The 21,698-nt window shown below is 41.9% G+C and overlaps 2 protein-coding genes across 2 annotated transcripts; one reads left to right on the top strand and one right to left on the bottom strand.

The window, feature by feature from the left end:
• The first annotated feature begins 1,211 nt into the window (after positions 1 to 1,211).
• On the top strand, positions 1,212 to 9,053 carry LOC104919058 (uncharacterized). The gene is made up of 13 exons (XM_019259989.2): positions 1,212 to 1,636; positions 2,256 to 2,426; positions 2,608 to 2,682; positions 3,292 to 3,410; positions 4,093 to 4,267; positions 4,506 to 4,631; positions 4,896 to 5,110; positions 5,404 to 5,584; positions 5,994 to 6,077; positions 6,936 to 7,081; positions 7,343 to 7,584; positions 7,920 to 8,029; positions 8,346 to 9,053. Exons 1-13 carry the CDS (start codon positions 1,508 to 1,510, stop codon positions 8,514 to 8,516), a joined length of 1,944 nt encoding a protein of 647 aa, XP_019115534.2. The 5' UTR covers positions 1,212 to 1,507; the 3' UTR covers positions 8,517 to 9,053.
• Positions 9,054 to 10,686: 1,633 nt separating this feature from the next.
• On the bottom strand, positions 10,687 to 21,681 carry LOC113747978 (mucin-2-like). The gene is made up of 9 exons (XM_027290203.1): positions 18,505 to 21,681; positions 18,184 to 18,316; positions 17,551 to 17,714; positions 17,230 to 17,362; positions 16,894 to 17,124; positions 16,154 to 16,682; positions 15,127 to 15,410; positions 12,491 to 12,699; positions 10,687 to 10,929 (listed from the first exon to the last, which is right to left on the bottom strand). The coding sequence occupies exons 1-9, from the start codon at positions 21,577 to 21,579 to the stop codon at positions 10,687 to 10,689; spliced, it is 5,001 nt and encodes a 1,666-aa protein (XP_027146004.1). The 5' UTR covers positions 21,580 to 21,681.
• Between the last annotated feature and the right edge of the window lie 17 nt (positions 21,682 to 21,698).

The raw sequence follows: 21,698 nt of genomic DNA on the forward strand, positions 1-21,698 counted from the left end.
GCTTTGCATTTCTGAATTGCATTTGCCATTCATATTGTAATATGCTGTAATTTTTGTAATTGCCTTAGCTACAAAGAAACATTTCTAAATGCGGACCACAATGTATATGGTTATAAAAAGATGATAATTTATTTTTTATTTTATTATTTTACTTATTTTATGTATTACTGTTTCTAGTTCTAAAACAGGCCCTGCAATTCAGGAAGTGAGTTTAGAGAATTTAGGGACTTGAGTATAGTGTACGGTAAGTGCACAACTGTTGAAGAGGAAACCACTTGATTAGATCAACATTTATGTTATGTAAGAAGTACCTGGAGAGATAACAAATCAGCCTGTTTGTTTCTGTTATAGTTGAGTAAAAATCTGTAGAATGATTTCAGGAAGGTGAAAAAAACATTCTTGTTTTTCACTGAAGCAGCAAGAATGTTGGACTTTATCCTAAAGATATTTTGTCCAAACTACAATAAATCAGTCCACAACTTACTGCTTCCTATAACTCTATTTTTAACTGGAGTGTTTTGCTCAGTAAATAAGTAAAGGCTGAAAACTGGTTTATGAGAAGCTTGTGTAACTTAATCAAGAATAGGTTTTAAGTGTCTTGCTGGTCTGAGTTTGAGTGAATTCTTTTGTGTTGCTGTCACAGTTTACTGACATTGATCATAGATTGTTCAGTGTGTCTTAAGTCACCACGGTTTCTTCGGAGAAATGAGGTGTGTCTCCAAACAAAGCCTGCTGTGGGTTCCTGCTAAATTCTGCAATTTAAGTCTTTCTATTGTTTTGGGCTGTTTGAATACAGTTCATTCAGCACAATGTTCAAGGTTTATGGAGCCTAAAGTCACAATTTATTCAGTTAACTATTCAAATTATTCAGTTTTGATTTTAGAATTATTCAGTTTTGATTTTATAATCTAGTATTTTGTAACTTTACTTTGGGAATAAATATTGAGTGTTAAGTGATTCATTTAAAATGACTCAATCATCAGGTCAGTGATGAAATGGGCCACAAAGGATGTGTGAAGAGGGGTTGATTAATCCCATCTGAAACTCCTTTGAACACTTGGGTTTATTATGTAGAAATTAGAATTTAAACAATTAAAGAAAAAAAAACAGACAATGTTGTAAGTCTAATGATACTCCAGAACCAACCAGAGCTTTTTCACACAGCTTTCAACCAATGAGGACTTCAGAACAATCCACAGAACCAATCGCAATCTAAGAGGACAACTCTGAGCCAATCAGAGCTTTAGACTCTGATAGAGCTCAGCTTGAGATAATGAGAGTTTAGAAGTTTGGAAGGCCACCACTACCCAAAAAATATTTGGAGGGTTAACTGTTTGTGACTGAAAGTAGAGAGGAAATAGAAAGCAGTACAACACGTGAATACAGTAAAGACATCAAGGCGATAAAAAGGAATAAGACAAAATAAAAAGAGAGCAGAGGAAGGTTAAGGCTAAATCAAGGACAGGAATCTGAGACAAAACACAAAAAGGACATTGTGTCAGAGAGGATGAAGAGTGAGAGGAAGGCTGCGCTGCTGGCCATCACAGAAAACATTGAGATGAAGCTGTTCTCTTCAGAGGAGTCCTGTGTGGTGATACCAGCACAGGAGAAGGATGAAAACTACAGCTTTGACCAGGTGTGTTTTGAAGTTAAATTCAAAGAAATTGAAATGACAAGAAAACTGTGATTAGATACTGCGTATTCTAGTTCAAATAAACTGCTATAAATATCATGTGACTTGTTCACGTGTGATAAAACAGATCATTTTTCACAACAGATGGAAAGGTCAAGAGATGATTAAATGGAATGAAAACAGAAAAAACTAATTTCCTTTTTCAATAATTAAAGATGTTCTTCTAATCTTTGCTTTTTCCTTTGTGAATTACTGGATAATTTACCTCTGAAAATGGTTCAGATAAAACAAGAAGACAATATCACTTTTTGGTTGAACTAGTCACCCCTAGACACATTGAATTGGTGACAAAGTGTCAGAAGTAGACATTTGTTTATTTTAAGGGGGTCACAAACCTAAAAGGCTCGAAACCAATAATCTAGGAGTAAGGAGGTTAATGAGTTTGTGTATGTGATTTGGGTGAACCATCCCTTTTCAGATTCTTAACTATCACAACTTTTATACCATTTTGGGTTTTTGACAATAATGTGTTGCAAATATACCATGCCATTCTTACAGTATATTTCATAGTCAATGATCAGACACAGTACAACATCTTCCTTTTTGTTTTTCTTGATTCTAGAGACGCCTTGAACATCCTCTGGTCGCTGACTGTGACGAGGAGCCAGAGCTGCAGGTCCAGACCAAACTCAGACAGCTGGCCAAACCCAAAACAGAGCCTCCTGCAAAGGACGAGGCCAAGCACTGCTCCCATGTCTCAGAATACATGGAAGAAATTCAAATAGAAATGGAGGTTAGTAATATGAGCAATGTAAAAATAAAAATAGTTGCAATTCAAAAGAGAATCCCATCCTCGCGTATTGTAATACTGTGGAAAATAAAGTGGATTGGTTTGTTTAGCATGTGATAACTGTATTTTCAAGATAACACTTCTCAGTGCAGCTCATTTTCTTTCTTTCCTTTGCTCCATATAGGTGTTTCCTCCCCTCAGAGTGCCTGAGAGTGAGCTGATCGAGATGAATTCAAATAATTCTTCCATCATGACCCTGGTACGTCACCTGAGGTTTTATTGTGTCATTTCCTGATTAGTAAATCAACTTTCCAACAGGATGATGTGTGCAAACAAACAATCCTAAAACCATTTTATCTAACTGAATGATGATCAACCAGTCAACACTAAAGTGTTGCCTATCTGTGTTGAAAGTTTCAGTCTGCTCTTTCAGTAAGTCAGTGTGTTGCTTTTTCAAGTTGAGATACCAGCCTAAACCCATTATATAGTCAAGTCTTCTATGTCACAATGGCTAAATAGATAATGATAATGATTATAATGATAATGATTGTCTGTTAATCGACTAATTAATCCACTAATTAATTCAGTGGTAATTCAGTGGTACTCATTAAACCATGCCAGAATTGTTTCCTGCTACAGTTGCAGCTAAAGTTTAAGATTTACTGTTGGTTACTTGTTTTGCATCGAAAAGCAACAAATAATTTTTCAGTTCAAAGTTGAGATTCTTTTATCATGTCTAATCAACCTGTCTGTCTGCCCATTTACTTAATATGGTGTGTTTACTGGGCGCTTCAACAGCCTTCAGACTGCACTTTGTTCTGTGGATCCATCATGTTGATACAGTGTGATGTGTTACTGTGTGCTGCAGCCGTCTTCAAACAAAGCTAGCCGTCTCAAATGGAAGAGACAGACTCTGCAGCAGACAGGACTGGTGGTCAAAGATGTGGTCTGTCTACCTAGAGGACAATACCTGGCACAGCTGGAGAGGTGAGAGGTGCAATTGCCTGCAGTATTTGTCCTGTAAATACTACTCAGGGGGCTTTTGTGCACTAGTCTGTGAAGACTTCTCCACAGCACAATTATTTTACTATATTGGTATGACATTTTGTGTAGATATTTAAAGTCTCTAGATTATTCTTGGTTATTTTGTGACCTCTTGACATTTCCTCCAGTACCATCAGACAGAATTGACTAGCTCTGTAGTCCATGATGTTTTCTTGTAACTAAAGGCCAGTTTTCCCTGAAATTTGCTGTGGATATTCATTGTCCTGATGTTTTGCTGCCATTTCCTCTATAGTGCAACAATTAGTACACATATTTAAAACACATGATGTTGATAGTAACATTAACGGTCAGGATGCCAAGTATTCACAGTGTGTGCAGTGTGTGTTCACGCTCCCCGGAGGATGAACTGCCTCCACTTTGGACCACAATTTTTTCATCATTCAGCCAAAATACAGATTTAGCCCAAACACCAGATCTCAAACACCAAATTCTAAATACATTTGCTCACTGAAACAGCTTGTAGTGTGTGTATATACTGTATAGTACACTAAATTATAGCAATATATTTCATTTGTGACACTTAATTGCTGATGTTACATAGATATTTTCTTATCCAATAGAAATATTTCCAATTAAGTAAACATTCCTTTTTCTGTTCTTCCAGGCACATTGTTCCACAAGGTAAAGAACGAGCAGCTCTGGTGGCCATGGGAATGACTGCTCGCATCACCATTGACTGTGGTTGGTCAGCCAATCAGATGCAGAGTCGGCTAGCGTTGCTCTTCAGGAGGCTGTTTGTAAGACGGCTGGGACAAAGGTTCTCCTTCACATATCTACAGGTGTGTGTTAGTGTAGTGCATTTGTATCACTGTGTAGGAGCTATATCGACTTTAGCATGTAAATATTTACAGGTTGTTTATTTCTTTGGCCGTCTATGGCTGCAAATCAAGATTGAATTTAGGATTTAATTTAGCTTGCCAAAAAGTAAATCAGATCTGATGGCAAATGCCATTTTCCCTTCAATTTCATTCCACATATATAAATACATTTATATCTGATGGCATGTGCGCTTTATAGTGTGTGCAGGGCTCCAGGGCGCTATTTGTCCCAGAGACCCCTGCTGAGGGCTGGACAGGAGAACAGGTACTCAGGATCTCTGGACATGGTGCTTTATATATCATCAGCCACCAGAACTACCCAGAGGTACACCATGCTCTGTATTTCTCTTGATTTTGTTGTTGCCTTGGCTTTTGTCTCTTCCACAATCTGATGTGATTATTTTCTTACTACATCAATATTTATTCCCATTGAAATCTTAATTTTTGATACTTCACAACATTTAAGGAGTCAGATTTATGCTTCACCAAATCTTAATCTTAAAAGTATTTGATTGGTTCTGAAATGTTATGATTGTTAGAGGACACCATTTTCACTGTTTCCGGTTAAACCTGTCCCTGTGGTGTGCAGTGCACGCTTGACCTGGACATCATCCTGAGACTGTTCAGGCAGCAGAATGTGGATCGAGACGTAGAAACCCACATCTGTGTGAGGAGGGGAGAGCTGCTCCGCAGCACTCTGAAGGTGGTGAGGAGGCCAGACTTCTGTTTCAAGGCAAAACCCATCATAACCTTCAGTGAGGAGGAGACTGACGGCAATGAGGGACCTCTCAGAGAATTTTTCAGGTTGTGATTATTTGGCTCAGATTTTTCTTGAAGCTTGTGCTGTTTTTTGTTATCGGTTATTTCAGTCAGTGACCTAACTTGACTGTGAAATACAAACAGAGCTGTCAACATTTTCTGGTTTTCCTATACTCCTGCTGTATATTTTGAATGTGACTATGTCCATGTGTTTCTGTATGCTTAACGATTTAATATATTTATATTTCACTTAGTTCACTTTGGGAACCAGTGCTCTAAAGCATAATCTTATAATATGTAAAAAAAAAAAAAAAAAAGGATATTTTCTTCTTGTGCAGATTAACTTTGCTGGAGCTGCAGGAAAGTTCTATATTTGAGGGTCATCCGGGGCGGCTATTCTTGACCTGTGACCTCACAGCTCTTGAAGACAGGAAATACTATGAAGCAGGCGTTCTGATTGGCTGGTCTCTGGCTCAAGGCGGGCCTGGACCCCGTTGTCTGCACCCTACACTCTACCAGGTTATTTTCATGTGTTTCATGTGCATCTTTGTGTGTGTGTGTGTGTGTGTGTAATTTTTATATTAATTATAATGTTGGATGTGCAGCAAAGAAACACCACGATTTAAAGTAGCAATGACGAGAATCTCACAAAATTAATTGTAATTTATTGTTTTATTTATTATGTTTGCCCTATCAACTTCACATTGAGATAATATGTCAAAGTAATGCTTAAAGGCAAAGTGGACATTTAACATCTTTTCAAAGTTTATACACTTCAATATTGTGACAATAAACCACTGTTTGTTGATGCTTGTTCGATGTGTGTGGTTAAAAAATTAAAAAGCCTTGAATTGAACATATTGTATATTATGCTTGAAGCTGTACATGCACATTCTCTTTGTCACTGTATTGTATTTTATTATCACAGTTGATGTGCGGCCAGAATCCATCTTTGGAGGACTTCGACTGGAATGACATTGTCGATACTGAAGCACAGATGTACCTGCAACAGGTAGCACACACACAGGAACCTCACACAATCACCTAATGAAATAAAAAAATAAATAAAAGGTACTTCAAAATGCTGAGATGATTTCATTTTCTATGTATCATTATAGTTAGTTTGTTTAGTGACTTTAAAATATAAATAGCTTATAAAAGTTATAAAACTTCCACACAATTCAATTCACCACATATTGTAAATACAATTACTAAATAATATGGTTAAGTTCTAATAGATTATCTTGAATGCGCCTTTTTTAAATGGTGAATTGATGCATTGTTGTGGTGTATGAATGAGCCACTGTCTTCCATTTTTTTGTTTTGAATTTACACAGTAGAGAAAAACTGACCACAAATAGCTTACCAAACCGGTTTGCTTCCAGCATGGGACCTTTACCTCTTTCTCTGTTCACTGTTTTCTGTTATAATAGATGGACTTCTTTACAGTCAAGAAGAGGCTCTACTGTTGAAGCTTCCAAACTACCTCACATCTCATTCATATCTAGTGACTACAATACACACTCCAATAACAACCCAACCTTAGACATCTCCCATGTATGCACTAATATCGGCAGAACTGGTTTCAGGTACTATGCACCTTTTGCACCAACTGCCCTGTGGGTTGTTTTTTTGTGAATGTTCCTTTTTCTCAGTTCTCTCTCAGAAAAGAGCCCATAATCTCAATAAGGCTATCGGATCAAATAAAGATTAAATTACAAAATACCCCAAAACATCAACCTGTGCAGTACCATGCACATACACACCATTAAGCTTACACACGCACGCGCACGCATGCACGCACACACACACACACACACACACACACACACACACACACATATTAATAACTACTCTCCTCCTCTTGTAGCTGCACAGTTGTACTGATGTGAAGCTGCTATCTCCCAATCTCTGTGACTGGGTGGCGAGCTGTGGGATCCCTGGAATCTATTCAGCCCATTCTGAAGAAATACCAGCCATCTATATGCGCCTGGTCAAAAATTATATCTACCATAGGTAGGACACACAGACAGATAACACACATTCACACACTCATGGTTTAAATCCCATACACTGTGTTGAGTGTTTTTAATTTCTTTTATTTCAGTCCTTGTTGCCCTCTGACCTTCTGTCTCTAGTTTTTATTCTTATTTGTATGTATTCATAGAGAGTATTCATATATTTATATAAACAGGTATTACATGTTCTCTGGGTTAGGCTTAGCTGACTGCTGCTAGTGAGCCAATAAAACAATCACTCGTTCCCTCTGTCCTTTAGGGTCACCAGTATGATCTCCCAGTTCATCAATGGGCTGAACAGCTGTGGTGAATTGTGGGATATGGTACAGTCCCACTGGGAGGTGTTTGTGCCAGTGATGACGAACACACAGCAGCAGCCTCTGACACTGGAAGAGTTCAAACAGCTTTTTACTGTTTGCTACAGCCGTCCAGACAGCCAGCTGAGGGCCGCTGAGGAGGCAACAGTTAGACACTGGGAAACAGTCCTCACCTTAGTCAGTGGTAAGAACACAGGGATGATGGAGTAGAGAATTAAAGACTCTTGTGGTTCTTGTATCAGGCAGTGATAAAAGAAAATGGTTTGTGACATTAAGACATTAAGTTTATAAAAAGTGGTGACGGTTAGCTCGGTTGGTGGAGCATCTTCCCAATGTGCAGGGGCTCAGTCCTTGCTGCGGCCCAGGGTACGAATCCGAACTGTGTCTGTTTGCTGCATGTCATTCCCCATCTCTCTCTCCCCACATTCCTGTCACTCTTTAGCTGTCTCTATCAAATAAAGCTCAAAAAAAGGTCAAAAGAAATCTTTAAACATTTTAACTGAAATCTGTCCTTGTCAGGTGGTAAGGCAGATTTTTCCTTTGAAGACCTCCTCATCTTCATCACAGGAACTGACCATTTGCCTCCTCTTGGGTTCCCCAAAATGATCTCCCTACATTTTTACTCCCAGGTTGGTATCTATCAGATCAGCACAGGTTCTGGTGAAAATTGTGCCCCCTTCATGTTTCACAGTAATCTAAGATTAAATACTTGCTAATGGGATTCTGCAAGGCTGTGTGACTTTTACCAGGTATGAAATCACAACCACTCATCTTGCAGTCGAAAGAGTCTGACTACTTGCACTATTAAACTTAAACCATTAATAGACTTTTTAGCCACTTGGGGGCAGCACAACAAGCTGTAAACACAGAAATTACATATCACCAAGTTTTCTTCTGTCTTGAGATAAGTCTTCATGTTTCTCTTAAATTTAACTCATTGTCCAGGATGCAAGTACATCAGGTGTGCGTCTGCCCTACGCCTCCACCTGCGCTCTGGAACTCTTTCTGCAGAGGGGAGTAGCAAGGGCTGCAGACCTGTTGGCACTGCTGAGCAGAGCTGTGCGTGAATCCCTGTGCTTCACACAGTTCCATGGAGAGGATGGCTGTAAAAAGTGATGACAAGATTATGAAATGGACGCCCTTGTGGATACTTCTAACTGATTTTGTGGAGCTCAATTGTTTCTGCAAAATTTTAACACTGACTGAGAAGAAACTGGGTATAGGTGTTGTTTTTGTGACGTGGTGATGGAGTCTAGACATTGCATTGTTTAAAGCTTTATTCAGTTAGACTTAGGTGTATAATAATGGCTGAGCTCATACTGAAATTCTAGAAATGTCATGTGAACAATGATGTCTTTGATAAGATTAAGAAGGGAATGGTACTTGTTTACTGTATAACGTGAGTTAGAAGTTTTGGCTGTTGAAGATAAATTAATTCTTCAAGGTAAGATCATAACCCATGTTTTGTTTTAATCTTTTAATAGTTATTCCAATAATCTTAGATATCAAAATCATGAATGCTCATGCTCATTTCTGACATCTTACAAAATACTGTAACTACTTTAAATACTCATTTAATTTCACATGTCGCATTGTTTCTCTGCATATATTTATAATTGTATATATTGAAGAAATGTTTTTACATGATCAATTGCATTATCTTCACTTAATATTATCCCCCACAATTCTTATTTTTTGTTGTATTTTGATATGTTTTAAAGCTGATCTTGTATATAATTATGTTTTTATGTTTGCTCTGAAAACAGTTAAATAAAGTTTATTTTGAAAGGATGTAACACAAAAGAACATTTTTCAAAAGTGCATAATACACAATAAAATATAACTGTTTATCTTGTGTTATAAAGTCTAATATTAAATCTAAGCAAAACCAGAAAGTCTATAGTTGTTTGGCATTAGGCGAAAGTGACTATGATAAAGGAAAATGGCATTAAATAAAAGTCTAACTTTGATGATGGGAATAATAATAATAATACAAACATATTTTGAAAAAATATATATTTGAATCAGTGATGTTGACAAGAAATACATTCTGTCAGCAGGTGAGAAATTAAACATTATATATAAATAATTTACTGGTGCATCTCTCTATTTACAAACAGAATGCAGCTTATAATGGTAAAAGATACACTTTCCTCTCAAATCAGGACTAATGTTGTAGCACCTCAAAGCTGCATGAACTCACCTGTGTTAACATTGTACACTGCAGTTTTAACAACCAGTATACCCAATCAGTTTCTGTTAAAATGTTCTAACAATTCTACCTTACTATCTCTTCGACTGGCAGCAAAGACGCCATATTGTACCAGTGTAATGTTGATTGGCTAATTCAATGGTGTGACAAAAACGTTTATCATCAGTGCTAAGAAGATATAGAAAATTATTTTTGGCCTTTTTTTCTGATAATATGCTGTCTCCAGTAATGATAAACAATTTAGAAATTATCTGCTGAATCTTTTTTCATACAAATACCTAGGTGTGATGATTGATGCCTTGAAACTTAACTTTGTCTGTGTGACCAACATGTGGCACACTTTTAAGCAACTCACAAAAAGAGCATGCTCATTATATAGTCAAAACCACAATAAAGAAATATATAAATATCAATCAATAATAATCACAATCATTAATATGTGCATCAATGGAATGGAAACTTAAACAGTTGCACAAAATGTCTTGGACTTCCTTCTCTGTTTTGAAATAATTCTTGCAAGTTCAAATTCAGAAAAATCGCATATTCTCATTGTTTCATAGTATCCCTCACATAGCAAATAACCAGTATTTTCATATTATGGTTTTCTAATGACATGGAAAGACAGTTGGGGTAGTTGAGGCTGAAGACGTGGTGGTGGTAACCACAACTGTAGCAGTTTCTGGCGATGTGAGAGTTGCAGCTTATGTTAAATGTTGGAACACCAGTTGTGGTAGTTCAAGCTGAAGTTGTGGGTGATTGAACTGCTCTTGTGGTAGTTATAGCCGAAATTATGGTGATTGCTTCTTGTGTAGTAGTTGAGGCAGAAGATGTGGTGGTGGGAACCACAGTTGTTTTAGTTTCCACTGAAGTCGGATAAACACTTGTTGTTTGCACTACAGTTGTGGTAGTTGGAGCAGAATTTGTGGTGGTCAGAACTGCATTTAGGGCATTTACTGATTTTGTGGTTGTTGGAACATCAGGTTTGGACTGTAGTTGTGGTAGTTATAGCCGAAATTAGTGTGATTGTCCTTGGTGTGTTGGTTGAGACAGATGATGTGGTAGTTGTTAGTTGTGTTAGTTGCCAAGAATGTGGGAGTTCCAACTATAGTTGTGGTTGTCAGAACAACCCTTGTGGCAGTAGACACAGAAGTGTTTTTTGGACCAGCAGTTGTAGTAGTTGGAGCTGAAGTTGTGGTGGTTGGAACTAAAGTTATGGTGGCCGCCCCAGGGGCTGTTGTTGTGGTCGAAGGAGATGTTGTAGTTGGAACCACAGTTGTGGTTGTTGCCAGGTTTGTGAGAGTGGCAGCTAAAGATAGTCTGGTTGGAACATTAGTTGGGGTAGTTGAACCTGATTTTTTGGTTGCTGGAATACCAGTTCTGGAAGATGAAACTGAAGTTGTTTTGGTTTGAACTGCAGTTGTGGTAGTTACAGCTGAAATTATGGTGGTTGCCTCAGGTGTGTTGGTTAACGCTGAGGGGGTGGTTGTGGCATCTGCAGTTGTGGTAGTGGTTGGAATGCCATTTTTGCTTGTTCCTGTAAATGTGGTAAATGCAGCAGAAATTGTGATTAATCATGATATTCCTTGTCTTGTCTGTGCTCATGTCGAAAGTACATTGTGCAATGTAACTATTCAGGTGTGTGTAGAGTTGCACGATACCCACGGTATACATGGTACCCCGCGGTGCCAAATCATAACCGTCGCTACTATACTAGAAATTTTACACGACGGTATTACCGTGGATTACTATATTACCGGTGCCAGTCTCCGCTACATAGCGGCCGCCTCTACTCTCCTCCCGGCTTCTGACTGCATGCTACTCCTTTGTAAACAAACCAACATGGAACCGCAACCGAACTACACAGCTGCTGAATGATTGGCTGTTTGCCTGTTACTGGTGACGTCCAGGGATATGATAGGCTGTTTCCGCACGCTGGGTCCGCCCGTCTGTTAGCTGATTGGCTGTTCGTGTGTTTCTGCCGGAAAGAACGAACTCCGCGAAGACAGCTCCGATTCGATAGAAACTGGCTTCAAAACAAACAACAAGCTTAAGTTCTGTCTCGCCCAGACACGAGACAACACACTCACCATGGCAGAAGCACCAGCGAGTCTGCCGTGGCGTCTTCGTCAGTGGGAACACTAATTTTGCTTAAAAAACAAACGTCGTTGTTTCAAGCTAACTTGTACAAATACATTGCAGATTATGAAAATAATAATAATAAAAAAAGGCCACAGTATCGCGATAATATCCGGAACCGCGATACTTGTCTGGTATAGTATCGTGGTTACTCATTTTAGTATCGTGACAACTCTAGGTGTGTGTGTTTCAGCATTTTTCATCTCAGTAGAAGAAATGCCAATTTCATTCATAGTTCATAGTTCATTCTTAGTCCTGTTTAAATTATATCTAAACTGTAACAGTAATTCAATGTTAGTCCTTCGCGCACAAACGTTTCTATTTCGTCCTCGTCATCGCTGTCTGCTGTTTTTAGATTTACATGCCACGCTTTCATACCAAAACCATTTTGGTCTGGTACCACTGCTATCTCTTATTTCGTCATCAGATCCCTCCCTAAGAGGTTAACGGGACTCAGTTGTGATAACGCCACTGAGGCTAGTATACTTTTCCTTGTTTTAGGATTGCTTATTTCTAGTAGTTTGGACAAAGGTTCAGTAGTTACATGCCCTGTGGCTGACCTAACTCTCAAACCGCTATTTAGCTGCAAAGGAAAATTTGTTCCATTCACAATTAAGCCTGCTCTAGGGTTTGGTAGCTCAATCATGGATGCGATGAGAGTTGTGTTATATTCATCATCATCATCTAAATTTATTACGCTGTAACTCTGTGTCTCATTTACATGTGTGGTGTGACTGTATACTGTACCGCTTCGTGTCTTTGGAGGAGATTGAGGGATCTGTGGAGCCATCTCTCCTTTTTGTGGAGTGACATTAACCCTCAGGAAGGGGTTGTGGGGTGAGTGGACGGGAGGTGGCGGAGCAGTTGGTGGTGCAGGAAGAGGAGGAGGAGGAGGAGGTGGAGGATCCAGATGGAGCCCATGTGGCACGTACTCGTTATCACCCTGAGGGTCTCGGGCAGAAAACAAGATAAGATATGTGTTAGTTTGTTTTTCGCTGCTCTGTTGAGCTTCTTTCTGTTTACCTACATTTTCTTCTCTTTTAGCAACTTTCTCTTCTCCTTCTCTTTTCCTTCTCTGAATACTGGCTTATCTGGCCCTAGCTTCTCAGCCACAACTTGGCCTGTAACAGTCCTTCTTTCCTTAACTTACCTTTCCTTTTCTCCTTCTCACTAATAGCTTTCACTAACTCTTCGCATTCTTCTACATCTTCCTACAAAATCACACTTCTTCTGCCATCTCTTAAGGTATTTAACATTATCAGGATTTAATGTTTCCATACGTCTGGCATCTCCACTATATTGTTCTATTTTACGACTCTGACAGTGACCCATTTTGAGGGGATATTCATCTTCAACCTCCTGTCGAGCCATCCGGCCCACAAAGTTAACTTTTGAGTTTATAATTACAGTAACATTAGGTGACTTAGTGCACAGTAACGTGATGGGAGACCCTAACGTGAACATAATCACGTTAGGGTCTCCCATCATTTTCATGTAATGTCAGTGCATGTAACGTTAGACTGTTCTTGTGTCTTAAGCGAAATCCAGAGGAAAACACACCGATAATGGGACATGGGACATCTCTATCCAACACCAGCTTGTCGCTATGACGGGGAATACAGTCAGATCTGAGTTTACGTGTATCAGTAACGACGCAGACATACGAGACACACCTGCCTGTGTGTGACCACCTGCCGGCTGCAAAGTGATGCCAGAGTATGACAAATAAGTCCGTGTTCAGATAGGGACAGGCAACCGACCAAGATAATTACCATAAAATTTGCATCTTGTATTCTGCACCGCCAAGTGGGCGTGGCTTCGCGCATTCAGTTTTACCTCATTTTGACACCTAATTTCATAAACTTTATCGTTATTTTTGATCATTCAACTTTGGCTGGGTGGTTAATAACACTTTCCTCTTTAGTCTGACAGACTCAGAGAACATATTTATTTTGACTTTACACAGACTTTAATAGTTTATTCTTGTTCACATATGACAAGATTATTTTACTTCCCTTATTCTCCCCTTAACAGCCAAACAGTTTGTATGGAATTCACCTGAGCAACTGGCCCGATCAGTGAAATATGTGTACTTTCGTCTTTTTATTTCCCTGAGACACTGTTAATATCTATTACTATACTTAATTTATTTTTAGCCTGTGTAGAACCTATATATATATATTTTAGGTATATATAGACAAACACTAAAGCATGCTTTTTTATCGGAGTCCTAAACTCCCAGTATTACCTTTAAATCTGACTTCTAGACTTCTCTGACATCTTTTTGTTTACTAAATCTGACTTCTAGACTTCTCTGACATCTTTTTGTTTACTCAGGCCTGAGGGATCAAGTTTTCCAATTATCGTTCTAAAGACTTTACCCTCCAAGTCTATGACTGAGGCACCCCTCTAAGTTCCTAACTGAAGTGAGGCACCCCTAAAAGTTCCTAACTGAACTGAGGTATCTGGCCATTGATCAAAATTCAACTTACCCTCTTTTTCCAAATCCCGTGGGTCTGTCTCCTTTTTTTGTGGTTGGCCCCGTCACTGTTTCCTCTCTCTCCTGGTCCTAACCTACTCCAAAACGAGGTTTTAAAAACCTCATGGCTGAGGTTTTTCAGTCAATACAGTACATCTGTAGGTTTTTTTTCCAGTGTCGTTGCTTCCAGAGGAGAACAGATATTGGGGCCCCACGTTGGGCGCCAAATGTTAAGGGAATTTTTTAAAGAAAAACCCTTTAATATGGAAGACTGGATCCAAAGTATCAAAGTTTAAGTTGAATTTATTATTCCTGTACAAGGAGCATTTAACAGTGAAACACACAAAAGGGGTTACAGAAAAAAGGCTACCTATGGAGCTCTAAAAGTTGGTTCTTATACAGTTAATATCATAATGTTATTTTTTGGTTTTCTGCTCAGTAATGAACATTATGTTCCTTATCCAAATGATACTTCCCTAACCTGTCTTTCTTGTCCTTCTACTATTGATTTATAATTACCTCTCCCTGCCAGCCTCAGTAAAACACAGACCAAATAAGGGAAGTGCACAAGACATGCAAAAGACAGGATACACACACACTATATGAATTAAAACATTTGAATCCCAGTATAATCCTAATTTTTATAACAGGGTGGTTGGGGCAGAAGATGTGGTTGCAGGAACCACAGCTGTGGTAGTTTCTTCTGATGTTGTAAGACTGGTTGTCATAGTTACAGCTGAAGTTATGATGATTTATCCATGTGTGTTGATTGGAGTTAAGGAGGCGGTTGTGGGATCCACAATTTTGGTAGTGGTTGGAATGCCATTTTTGTTAGCTGCTGCAGATGTGGTAAATGCAGCAGAAGTTGTGGTGGGTGGTTCTGAAGTTGTGCTGCTTACAGCTGAAGTGATAGTGGTTGACTGTGGTGTGGCACTTGAGGCAGAAGATGTGGTGGGAACCAGAGGTGTGGTATTTTGTCCTGATGTTGTGGATGTTGGACCACCAGTTGTGGTAGATGGAGCTGAAGTTGTGGTTGTAGGACCACCAGTTGTGGTAGTTGGACTTGACGCTATGATGGTTGTCTGTGGTGTGGTGGTCGTGGCTGAAAATGTGGTTGTTGGAAATACAGTTGTAGTTGTTGCCATAGATGTGGGAGTTGTAGCTGAAGTTGTGCTTGTCTGTCCTTCAGTTGTGGTAGTGGAAGCAGCAATGGTCACTGGACCACCAGATGTGATAGTTGGGAATGAGTTTGGAACCTCTGTTGCGGTAATTACAGCTGAAGTTGTGGGATATGCAGGTGAAGTTGTGGTAGTTGTCTGCTGTGGGGTGGTTGGGGCAGAAGATGTGATTGCATGAACCGCAGCTGTGGTAGTTTCTTCTGATGTTGTAAGACCAGTTATGGTAGTTACAGCTGAAGTTATGGTGGTTGCCCCAGGTGTGTTGGTTGATGTTGAGGAGGCGGTTGTGGGATTCACAGTTGTTGTAGTGGTTGGAATGCCATTTTTATTAGTTCCTGCAGATGTGGTAAATGCAGTAGAAATGGTGGTGGGTGGAACTGAAGTTATGCTGCTTACAGTTGTGGGAACCAGAGGTGTGGTAGTTTCTCCTGATGTTGTGGATGTTGGACCACTAGTTGTGGTAGATGGAGCTGAAGTCGTGGTTGTGGAATCACCAGTTGTGGTAGTTGGGGATGAAGATGTGGAGTTTGGAACTTCAGTTGTGGTAGTTACAGCTGGAGCTGTGGGAGTTACAGGTGAGGTTGTGGGAGTTACAGGCAAAGTTGTGGTAGTTGTCTGCTGTGGTGTCATTGGAGCAGAAGATGTGAATGCAGAAACCGCAGCTGTGGTAATTCCCTCTGATGTTCTAAGACCAGTTGTGGTAGTTACAGCTGATGTTAAGGTGGTTGCCCCAGGTGTGTTGGTTGACATTGAGGCGGCGGTTGTGGGATTCACAGTTGTGGTAGTAGTTGGAATGCCATTTTTGTTAGTTCCTGCAGATGTGGTAAATGCAGCAGAAGTTGTGGTGTGTGGAACTGCAGTTGTGCTGCTTACAGCTGTGGAAACCAGAGGTGTCGTAGTTTCTCCTGATGTGGTGGATGTTGGACCACCAGTTGTGGTAGATGCAGCTGAAGTTGTGGTTGTGGGACCACCAGTTGTGGTAGTTGGACTTGGCGCTATGATGGTTGTCTGTGGTGTGGTGGTCCTGCCTGAAAATGTGGTTGTTGGAACTACAGTTGTAGTTGTTGCCACAGATGTGGGAGTTGTAGCTGAAGTTGTGCTTGCCTGTCCTTCAGTTGTGGTAGTGGAAGCAGCATTGGTCACTGGACCACCAGTTGTGGTAGTTGGAGATGAAGTTGTGGAGTTTGCAACTTCTGTTGTGGTAGTTACAGCTGGAGTTGTGCTGATTGTCTGTTGTGGGGTCGTTGGGGCAGAAGATGTGATTGCAGGAACCACAGCTGTGGTAATTCCCTCTGATGTTCTAAGACCAGTTGTGGTAGTTACAGTTGATGTTAAGGTGGTTGCCCCAGGTGTGTTGGTTGATGTTGAGGAGGCGGTTGTGGGATTCACAGTTGTGGTAGTAATTGGAATGCCATTTTTGTTAGTTCCTGCAGATGTGGTAAATGCAGCAGAAGGTGTGGTGTGTGGAACTGCAGTTGTGCTGCTTACAGCTGTGGGAACCAGAGGTGTGGTAGTTTCTCCTGATGTTGTAGATGTTGGACCACCAGTTGTGGTGGATGGAGCTGAAGTTGTGGTTGTGGGACCACCAGCTGTGGTAGTTGGACTTGACGCTATGATGGTTGTCTGTGGTGTGGTGGTCGTGGCTGAAAATGTGGTTGTTGGAACTACAGTTGTGGTTGTTGCCATAGATGTGGGAGTTGTAGCTGAAGTTGTTCTTGCCTGTCCCTCAGTTGTGGTAGTGGAAGCAGCATTGGTCACTGGACCACCAGTTGTGGTAGTTGGGGATGAAGTTGTGGCGTTTGGAACTTCTGTTGTGGTAGTTACAGCTGGAGTTGTGGGAGTTCCAGGCGAAGTTGTGGGATTTACAGGCGAAGTTGTGGTAGTTGTCTGCTGTGGTGTCATTGGGGCAGAAGATGTGATTGCAGAAACCGCAGCTGTGGTAATTACCTCTGATGTCCTAAGACCAGTTGTGGTAGTTACAGCTGATGTTAAGGTGGTTGCCCCAGGTGTGTTGGTTGACGTTGAGGCGGCGGTTGTGGGATTCACAGTTGTGGTAGTAGTTGGAATGCCATTATTGTTAGTTCCTTGAGATGTGATAAATGCAGCAGACGTTGTGGTGGGTGGAACTGCAGCTGTGCTGCTTACAGTTGTGGGAACCAGAGGTGTGGTAGTTTCTCCTGATGTTGTGGATGTTGGACCACCAGTTGTGGTAAATGGAGCTGAAGTCGAGGTTGTGGAATCACCAGTTGTGGTAGTTGGGGATGAAGATGTGGAGTTTGGAACTTCAGTTGTGGTAGTTACAGCTGGAGCTGTGGGAGTTACAGGCGAGGTTGTGGGAGTTACAGGCGAGGTTGTGGGAGTTGTCTGCTGTGGTGTCATTGGGGCAGAAGATGTGATTGCAGAAACCGCAGCTGTGGTAATTCCCTCTGATGTTCTAAGACCAGTTGTGGTAGTTACAGCTGATGTTAAGGTGGTTGCCCCAGGTGTGTTGGTTGACGTTGAGGTGGCGGTTGTGGGATTCACAGTTGTGGTAGTAGTTGGAATGCCATTTTTGTTAGTTCCTTGAGATGTGATAAATGCAGCAGACGTTGTGCTGGGTGGAACTGCAGCTGTGCTGCTTACAGTTGTGGGAACCAGAGGTGTGGTAGTTTCTCCTGATGTTGTGGATGTTGGACCACCAGTTGTGGTAGATGGAGCTGAAGTCGTGGTTGTGGAATCACCAGTTGTGGTAGTTGGGGATGAAGATGTGGAGTTTGGAACTTCAGTTGTGGTAGTTACAGCTGGAGCTGTGGGAGTTACAGGCGAGGTTGTGGGAGTTACAGGCGAAGTTGTGGTAGTTGTCTGCTGTGGTGTCATTGGGGCAGAAGATGTGATTGCAGAAACCGCAGCTGTGGTAATTCCCTCTGATGTTCTAAGACCAGTTGTGGTAGTTACAGCTGATGTTAAGGTGGTTGCCCCAGGTGTGTTGGTTGACGTTGAGGCGGCGGTTGTGGGATTCACAGTTGTGGTAGTAGTTGGAATGCCATTTTTGTTAGTTCCTGCAGATGTGGTAAATGCAGCAGAAGTTGTGGTGTGTGGAACTGCAGTTGTGCTGCTTACAGCTGTGGAAACCAGAGGTGTCGTAGTTTCTCCCGATGTGGTGGATGTTGGACCACCAGTTGTGGTAGATGCAGCTGAAGTTGTGGTTGTGGTACCACCAGTTGTGGTAGTTGGACTTGGCGCTATGATGGTTGTCTGTGGTGTGGTGGTCCTGCCTGAAAATGTGGTTGTTGGAACTACAGTTGTAGTTGTTGCCACAGATGTGGGAGTTGTAGCTGAAGTTGTGCTTGCCTGTCCTTCAGTTGTGGTAGTGGAAGCAGCATTGGTCACTGGACCACCAGTTGTGGTAGTTGGAGATGAAGTTGTGGAGTGTGCAACTTCTGTTGTGGTAGTTACAGCTGGAGTTGTGCTGATTGTCTGTTGTGGGGTCGTTGGGGCAGAAGATGTGATTGCAGGAACCACAGCTGTGGTAATTCCCTCTGATGTTCTAAGACCAGTTGTGGTAGTTACAGCTGATGTTATGGTGGTTGCCCCAGGTGTGTTTCTCAATGTTGAGAAGGCGGTTGTGGGATTCACAGGTGTGGTAGTGGTTGGAATGCCATTTTTGTTAGTTCCTTGAGATGTGATAAATGCAGCAGACGTTGTGGTGGGTGGAACTGCAGCTGTGCTGCTTACAGTTGTGGGAACCAGAGGTGTGGTAGTTTCTCCTGATGTTGTGGATGTTGGACCACCAGTTGTGGTAGATGGAGCTGAAGTCGTGGTTGTGGAATCACCAGTTGTGGTAGTTGGGGATGAAGATGTGGAGTTTGGAACTTCAGTTGTGGTAGTTACAGCTGGAGCTGTGGGAGTTACAGGCGAGGTTGTGGGAGTTACAGGCGAAGTTGTGGTAGTTGTCTGCTGTGGTGTCATTGGGGCAGAAGATGTGATTGCAGAAACCGCAGCTGTGGTAATTCCCTCTGATGTTCTAAGACCAGTTGTGGTAGTTACAGCTGATGTTAAGGTGGTTGCCCCAGGTGTGTTGGTTGACGTTGAGGCGGCGGTTGTGGGATTCACAGTTGTGGTAGTAGTTGGAATGCCATTTTTGTTAGTTCCTGCAGATGTGGTAAATGCAGCAGAAGTTGTGGTGTGTGGAACTGCAGTTGTGCTGCTTACAGCTGTGGAAACCAGAGGTGTCGTAGTTTCTCCTGATGTGGTGGATGTTGGACCACCAGTTGTGGTAGATGCAGCTGAAGTTGTGGTTGTGGTACCACCAGTTGTGGTAGTTGGACTTGGCGCTATGATGGTTGTCTGTGGTGTGGTGGTCCTGCCTGAAAATGTGGTTGTTGGAACTACAGTTGTAGTTGTTGCCACAGATGTGGGAGTTGTAGCTGAAGTTGTGCTTGCCTGTCCCTCAGTTGTGGTAGTGGAAGCAGCATTGGTCACTGGACCACCAGTTGTGGTAGTTGGAGATGAAGTTGTGGAGTTTGGAACTTCTGTTGTGGTAGTTACAGCTGGAGTTGTGGTGATTGTCTGTTGTGGGGTCATTGGGGCAGAAGATGTGATTGCAGGAACCACAGCTGTGGTAATTCCCTCTGATGTTCTAAGACCAGTTGTGGTAGTTACAGTTGATGTTAAGGTGGTTGCCCCAGGTGTGTTGGTTGATGTTGAGGAGGCGGTTGTGGGATTCACAGTTGTGGTAGTAATTGGAATGCCATTTTTGTTAGTTCCTGCAGATGTGGTAAATGCAGCAGAAGGTGTGGTGTGTGGAACTGCAGTTGTGCTGCTTACAGCTGTGGGAACCAGAGGTGTGGTAGTTTCTCCTGATGTTGTAGATGTTGGACCACCAGTTGTGGTGGATGGAGCTGAAGTTGTGGTTGTGGGACCACCAGCTGTGGTAGTTGGACTTGACGCTATGATGGTTGTCTGTGGTGTGGTGGTCGTGGCTGAAAATGTGGTTGTTGGAACTACAGTTGTGGTTGTTGCCATAGATGTGGGAGTTGTAGCTGAAGTTGTTCTTGCCTGTCCCTCAGTTGTGGTAGTGGAAGCAGCATTGGTCACTGGACCACCAGTTGTGGTAGTTGGGGATGAAGTTGTGGCGTTTGGAACTTCTGTTGTGGTAGTTACAGCTGGAGTTGTGGGAGTTCCAGGCGAAGTTGTGGGATTTACAGGCGAAGTTGTGGTAGTTGTCTGCTGTGGGGTGGTTTGGGCAGAAGATGTGATTGTAGGAACCGCAGCTGTGGTAATTCCCTCTGATGTTCTAAGACCAGTTGTGGTAGTTACAGCTGATGTTATGGTGGTTGCCCCAGGTGTGTTTCTCAATGTTGAGAAGGCGGTTGTGGGATTCACAGGTGTGGTAGTGGTTGGAATGCCATTTTTGTTAGTTCCTTGAGATGTGATAAATGCAGCAGACGTTGTGGTGGGTGGAACTGCAGCTGTGCTGCTTACAGTTGTGGGAACCAGAGGTGTGGTAGTTTCTCCTGATGTTGTGGATGTTGGACCACCAGTTGTGGTAGATGGAGCTGAAGTCGTGGTTGTGGAATCACCAGTTGTGGTAGTTGGGGATGAAGATGTGGAGTTTGGAACTTCAGTTGTGGTAGTTACAGCTGGAGCTGTGGGAGTTACAGGCGAGGTTGTGGGAGTTACAGGCGAAGTTGTGGTAGTTGTCTGCTGTGGTGTCATTGGGGCAGAAGATGTGATTGCAGAAACCGCAGCTGTGGTAATTCCCTCTGATGTTCTAAGACCAGTTGTGGTAGTTACAGCTGATGTTATGGTGGTTGCCCCAGGTGTGTTTCTCGATGTTGAGAAGGCGGTTGTGGGATTCACAGGTGTGGTAGTGGTTGGAATGCCATTTTTGTTAGTTCCTTGAGATGTGATAAATGCAGCAGACGTTGTGGTGGGTGGAACTGCAGCTGTGCTGCTTACAGTTGTGGGAACCAGAGGTGTGGTAGTTTCTCCTGATGTTGTGGATGTTGGACCACCAGTTGTGGTAGATGGAGCTGAAGTCGTGGTTGTGGAATCACCAGTTGTGGTAGTTGGGGATGAAGATGTGGAGTTTGGAACTTCAGTTGTGGTAGTTACAGCTGGAGCTGTGGGAGTTACAGGCGAGGTTGTGGGAGTTACAGGCGAAGTTGTGGTAGTTGTCTGCTGTGGTGTCATTGGGGCAGAAGATGTGATTGCAGAAACCGCAGCTGTGGTAATTCCCTCTGATGTTCTAAGACCAGTTGTGGTAGTTACAGCTGATGTTAAGGTGGTTGCCCCAGGTGTGTTGGTTGACG

This window comes from Larimichthys crocea, chromosome XVII (assembly GCF_000972845.2).
Source record: "Larimichthys crocea isolate SSNF chromosome XVII, L_crocea_2.0, whole genome shotgun sequence".
In the NCBI taxonomy this organism is placed as follows: Eukaryota; Metazoa; Chordata; class Actinopteri; family Sciaenidae; genus Larimichthys; species Larimichthys crocea.

Excerpts from the sequence above, each read along its gene's own strand:
- LOC104919058 (XM_019259989.2), top strand. The coding sequence starts at position 1,508 with ATGAAGAGTGAGAGGAAGGCTGCGCTGCTGGCCATCACAGAAAACATT. Across the intron at positions 4,268-4,505 it reads TCTCCTTCACATATCTACAG|TGTGTGCAGGGCTCCAGGGC; the intron begins GTGTGTGTTAGT and ends TGCGCTTTATAG. Across the intron at positions 5,585-5,993 it reads TGCACCCTACACTCTACCAG|TTGATGTGCGGCCAGAATCC; the intron begins GTTATTTTCATG and ends TTATTATCACAG.
- LOC113747978 (XM_027290203.1), bottom strand. The coding sequence starts at position 21,579 with ATGACACCACAGCAGACAACTACCACAACTTCGCCTGTAACTCCCACA. Across the intron at positions 17,363-17,550 it reads CACCTCTGGTTCCCACAACT|GACATCAGAGGTAATTACCA; the intron begins GTAAGCAGCACA and ends AACTGGTCTTAG. Across the intron at positions 16,683-16,893 it reads CACCTCTGGTTCCCACAGCT|CTGTGGTTCCTGCAATCACA; the intron begins GTAAGCAGCACA and ends GAATTACCACAG.